Source organism: Rhinolophus hipposideros (assembly GCF_964194185.1).
Source record: "Rhinolophus hipposideros genome assembly, chromosome: 23".
Taxonomy (NCBI): domain Eukaryota; kingdom Metazoa; phylum Chordata; class Mammalia; order Chiroptera; family Rhinolophidae; genus Rhinolophus; species Rhinolophus hipposideros.
Window position 1 is genome coordinate 9,084,560 of NC_138069.1, and position 6,000 is coordinate 9,090,559.

Sequence of the window (6,000 nt, forward strand, 5' to 3'; positions counted from 1 at the left end):
TACAAAGAAGGTTCTGTTACAATTTATATAGGGAGTTTCTTTTAAGCAAGTTTTTCCTAAAAGGTAATTTAAATGCAGCAGGATTTAAGACGATAATTATTATATGGTAGGAAATGTCTAAGTTTTATAAACTAAATATTGAAGTTATATTTTCCACCTATTTTCTTTCAAAAAACATGGTTCTAAAAAAATCTAATACCACTACTTAGAGATAGGAAAGCAAATCAAATTAACAATAAAATATAATAGCATTTCTTACTGCGAAATTAGACTCATAGGACCAAATATTGATACAACAGATTGTTGGTATGTAATTCCTTACAATTCTCAACTTCCCACTTTAATAAGAAAAATATGATCCCACAGGATTCTTTGTAAAGAATATTATAACTATTGTTTCTAATATAAGATTAAAAGGCACAAGTTACGTAGGGTAGTATTTTAAAAACAATAAAAACCCTTGTGAATGTAGCAAATTTTTATAAAAATCACATTGAAAAAATAAAACTTCTGAAATAAGATTCTTACAGATACTGACAATATTAAGAAGCTTTAAGAACTTCAGAAGCTCAAAATGTGAGATAAAATCAGACTAGTAAGAGTGAAAAAATAACACAGTACAGATTGTTTCTCCTACAGAAATAGAAAACTTTAGGAAGTAATGAAGCCATTTCCTCACCTCTCACTTATTCCACATCTATCTCACTTACTCCCCCAAACACACCCCCCTCAAAAGAAAAAAAAGAAAGAAAACACGAAGGTCACCAATTATCTCTAACTTGATAAATCCAATAAACACTTTTCTGTTTCTCATCTCACAACACCTGTCAGCCATCAGCATACAAAACAGTTCATCATTCCATCATTTTGAAACACTTCCCTTTCTGAGCTTTACTAACACCACACACCCCTGGTTACCCCCATCCCTCTTGCCATTCTTTCACTGTAGACTTTCCTCTCCCACATCGACACATTATAGATTTCTCAGGGCAAAGCCCTGTTGTTTCCAATTCTCTATCTACACCCTTTTCCTAGATAAGCTCATCCATTCCCTTAGTTGTAATACTGACAATAAGCCCAAATTCGTATCTCCAGTCCCAACCTTTACTGTGAACTTCAGATTTACTTTCTTAAACTGCCAACCAGACATCTCTAAGTTGGGTATCTCATTGGCAATTAAAACTAAACCAAATGTCCAAAATATAACTTTTGATTCTCTTCCTCTACCCTCAAAATTATTTCATATATTCACTCTACAAATATTTACTAAATATATGCTCAGGCCCTGGGCTATACACTGGCACAGTATGAACTTGTGGGAGACACATAAGTTGTAAAAAGGGCTATGAAGGATATAAACAGTGTGTCCTGATAGAAAATAGGGAAGAGGACCGCTACTTTTGATAGGATGTTCAAGATAAGCCTCCACATATTATATTCTCTCCCTCAGAAAATGGTGTCCCTCTAACTGCTCCAACCAGAAACCTAGGTATCTGTTTCCCACAGACAACTCATCAGGTGGCTCTACAGGGTTCTAACTCCAAAATACACCTTGAAGTTGAAGAGAGCTCTTAAGAAAGCAAAGAGAGATGAGGACAAGTAATGACAACTGTGATAAACGTCACAGAGGGAAATGCAGTAAGCTATAGAAGAAATTACAGTGAAACCTGACTCAGGCTGGGAGAAATCAGAAAAGGCTTCCTGGAGTTAGGATAGTTAGGATAAGCACAGACGATCACTGCAAAAAAGCAAAACAAAAAGGTGTGGAACACTAGGCCAAGAAACAGGGAACAGCATAGCATGACATCACAGAACCTAAAACAAGTCCAAGGTGATAAAATCATGAGAGGGAGAGGGATTTAAGACAAGGCCAAAGGAAGCAAGGAGTTATCAGACAAATGCGATCACATCAAAAGGGCACATAAGTTTATTTGAAGTCTTCCAATGGTCAAAAATGGACAATTTGACTATAATGGATTAAAACACATTAAACTCCAATAGCTCATGATGATACTAATAAAATGATAATTAAAATGGAAACCTTCCCTGAACAACTCATCAATTATTCTGAAAAATGATAAAGGGAAACAATCAAACCTTTATGGTGCCTTTCCTATAGCAAACAGTAACCAAATAGGTGGTAAGAGAAAGTTCTTCCAGGAAATACAGAAAGAATTAAAGATTCAGGATATCACCATTTCAAAACCCCTAACAAGATAACGAATTCAGGCAAAAGACAGTAAAACCATTAATGAAAAAAAAATAATTTTATAATGTAGAATAATGCTGATACCACCTGAAACCAGTAATTAGTCTTAGCATCACTAAAGTGTGAGAACCAGACATTATGTAACTCTGATGGACAGGAACATCTATGGAATACTTTTATTTAAAAAAAAAAAAAACTGAACTTGAATCTAATAAAGTATCCACCAGTTTTCAGGAAAGAGAATAAGTTACAAAGCAGTGGTTCTCAAACTTGAACATCACAATCACCTGGAGGGGGCTTGTTAAAACATGGCTGAGAACCAGTGCATTAAAGAAAACTATAAGAAAGCAAGCAGCCAAATGGAGAATGTGGGAAATTTTACAGGAAAAATAACCCAGTTCCAACTACAAAACATATTTAAAAGGGGGAGGGAGATGTTATAAATTACTCAAGCAATGTAACTGTGAATGCAATATACAGACTCTTAAGGTTCTGATTCAAACAAACCTACTGTAAAAAGGCATTTTGAGACAATCGGGAAAATTTGAATATAGACTTAAATAATAATAAAAATGTCTGTTAATCCTCTTAAGTGTAATAATAAAATGTCTATGTTTTAAAAAAATGACCTTATGAAAATTTAAAAAATCAAGGCTAAAAACTTTGCAAAAGCCATACCACACAGGGACACTTTAAGGAGTTTGGGCCTAAACTGAATGGTTTACATGTAACTAACTGGGAGATCATCATAGTAACTTCTGGTTCCTGAAAGCCTTGTGCTAAGCACTGGATTAAGTACTTTACATAACTTATCTCTTTGAATTCTTAAAATAATTGTAAAGAAAATGTTAAATTGTATACCATTTTGCCAGGTGATCTTGATCAGAATTTGCATTTTTTTAAAGGATGAAGTGCTGAAAGTAGTTTGGAGAAAAGCAAGTGTGATGGTAGAAAGACCAATTAAGAAATTGTAGCAAATGTTAGGAGTTCCTGCTACAAACAACAAGAGCACATGTTCACGCATTAGGACTAAAACAAAAACATGGAAAATTGTTTTTTGAACAAAACTTGAATTGTCCTACAGACATTTAACTATGGAATGACCTTCACCAAATTAAAATTTTTTTCAAGAATTTTATTTTTAAAGCAATCATTTTATACGTACTGCAGTTACTGGACTTACACTTAATTCTTCCACTGGAAAAAGGATCATATAGTTATCTATACTGCTACTTGTCCTATCTCCCAAGGTTGTTGTGAAATAGCACGAGATAACAAATGAGAAAGTGCTTTGGCAACTCTAAGGTAGTGTTACACAACTATATAGTAGACTTCACATTTTTTTAAATAGACACGAAAATGTTTTTTCACATGAATGACTTGAGACCTCTGGTAACTTGAGTACCCCAAATCAATCTTTGCCCAGAAACAGAAAGCCTTTACAATTGTCACCTTTTAAATATCCCTCCTGAACCTGCTTTCTACTGACTCAATTCACTGGATAGCTCGATGTAGTATTATCTAGACTGCACTTTCGTTTTTCCAAAAGAAATGTTTAAAGAAAGTCATTAGATGAGCATGGCAAGACATTTATTTCCCAGTGGGAAAGACAAAAACCTACAAACTGTCTTTTACTAAGCACTTTTCCAAGAGATTCACAACTGAGAGTTTTCCTCCTCGTAAGTTAAATTACTTTCCATTTACTACTTCAATTCCACATGTATTACTGAATGTTAACTAATGTGACCTGCATTAGCAAGAGTGGGTGAATAATTTTAATACCAAAACTTTTTAAACCAGTGAAGTACAGTCATTTCACACTTTTGCCTGTTGCAAAATTTAACAGATTCTCATTTTTTCCTACTACGACTGCAAAACGATAACTCTCTGCTGTCCTACCAAGTATGAGTGATTTGACATTGAGACTAGCTCTATAAATGTAAGTTTCCACACCGCAACAAGTATGAAGGCTGTTTCAAAGACAATCTTTTCAAATGCAGCTTGACGACTAAATTTTACCTTGAATTCTGGTTTACATTATATTGTCTTATAATTTTAAAGTTTTTCTACCAGCAACAGATACCGCAATAAAAATTTAACAAAGCCCGTAATGACACCAAATATTTGCTATCGTTTTCTATTTTTAACGACTTCTTGTAGTAACAGTTGCAAGGGGACTGTTCTTGGGTCAATTCTACCTCCGAGCTTCATTTGATTGGGTCCTGCTTCAGTCGGGTCAGTAGTAACCATAATCTCTAGGCTTCCCATTTTTCCTTCAATAATATTACAGCAAGGCCGCTCGGTCTGGTAACCGCACACCTCCAATTTTAGTTTCCAGAATCCTGAAAGAACGGCCCCTCGCCCACTCGCTCCTCCAGCCTTCTCTACAGTCATGAAGGTTGGCCAAAACGTGCAGCTCTCTCCACACCACCCACCAAGCTGGAATGGAGCACCCAGAGGGCGACTGGTCACAGGGAGGAGGGAAGAACTCGGCCCGGAGGACGGCGGCTGAGGTCCAAGCCAGCCCGCGCCCAACTCTCCCTGCCACCAGAAAGGCGCGTGGACCCTACGCTCAGGCCGCCGTGCTCGCTCCAGAGGGGCAAAGCCGCGCGTGGCTGCCGAGCAGGACGTAAACAAACCGACCCGGAGGAGGGGGAAGGGGCAGGGGGGTGGGGGGTGGGGAGAGGACCTCGCTGCAAACCTCCAGCGCAGGTCCGCGGCTGCCTGGCCCGTCCCGCCCGCCGCCCGGGTCCGGGTCCGGGTCCCGGCGCGGCGCTGCCGCGCGGGCGTGGACACCGAAGGCCCCAGCACGTCTGGAACCCGGAGCCACAAGGCCGTCGGCTCGGCGCCCCCCGCCCCGCGGCGCCCTACCTGAACACGCAATCCGGGTCCCGCGCGTCCCGACCAGGCGCGCCCAACCCGTTTCTCTTGCTGAAGAGCTTCTGGAACAGAGTAGGAGCCATGCTGGCCACAGCCAAGCCGGGGTCTCGCCTCAGGGCGCTTACTAGGCCCCCGCTCCTAGAGCCGCCCCGCCACCCCCATGGGCGCCTCAGTCATATGACAGAAATTAGTCACTTCAAACGGCCACGGCGCGCGGGGCGGGGCGCGAGGCGAAGCCGGCGTTGATTGGCTGGCGGTGAGCCGCGTCACGTGGCGGCGCGCGGAGCAGGGGGCAGGGTGGGGGCGTGGGGCGGAGCAGGCGCCCATAGGCTGGCGAGTGGATTTCCTCACGTGGCGGCTCACGGGGCGGGGCGTGCGCGGAAGCCAGTGGAGGGGTGGGGTGGCCGGAGAAGCCAGGCGGGAACGCCCTCAGGTCCCAGTCCTCCGAGACGCTGTCCGCTGCTATCTGAGGCTGCAGCGGGGTAGCGCAGGGACAACGTCAGGGACTTCGGAATGCAGAAGCCTTCTGCTCTGCGCAACCTCCACCAAACGAGATGCTTGGAGCACCAACCCTCCCTCCTCGGCCCCTCTCAGCCCGTGTGGCTTCGCACCTCCATCCAGTGTCCCCCGGGGCCGATAAAGGCGCACGAGGGTTACCGGTGCAGCTGGGGAAAGGCTGGACTTTGAGCCCGTGGCCACAGGCCCGCCCGCGTCGGGCCGCGAAAAGTGTGGACTCAGAGCTTGACGGCGCTGGGCCGGCTCACGGGGTCTAGTGAAGGACCCTGCCAAGAGACCCGCCACAGCCATGACTCCTCCCAGCATAGATGGCCTCGACCTGCAGACAGCTGCTCTCAGAGTTTGCGACTAGTTCCTTGAACCCTGCCTGACACTGGGAATTAGCCCCACCGCAG

General features: G+C 42.8%; 1 protein-coding gene across 3 annotated transcripts in view; it reads right to left on the reverse strand.

Annotated features, from left to right (window-relative positions):
- Nucleotides 1–5,302, reverse strand: part of FNIP1 (folliculin interacting protein 1) — a 113,742-nt gene extending 108,440 nt beyond the window's left edge. The window contains exon 1 of one of the 3 annotated variants that reach the window (XR_013992405.1): nt 5,081–5,295. Coding sequence is in view for 2 of the 3 variants with exons in the window: in XM_081035781.1 (XP_080891907.1) it covers nt 5,081–5,172 (92 nt within the window). In the remaining variant the exon portion in view is untranslated. Of the gene's footprint in view, nt 1–5,080 lie in introns of all 3 variants that reach the window. The other 2 variants (XM_081035781.1, XM_081035782.1) reach the window with 2 other exon arrangements.
- Between the last annotated feature and the right edge of the window lie 698 nt (nt 5,303–6,000).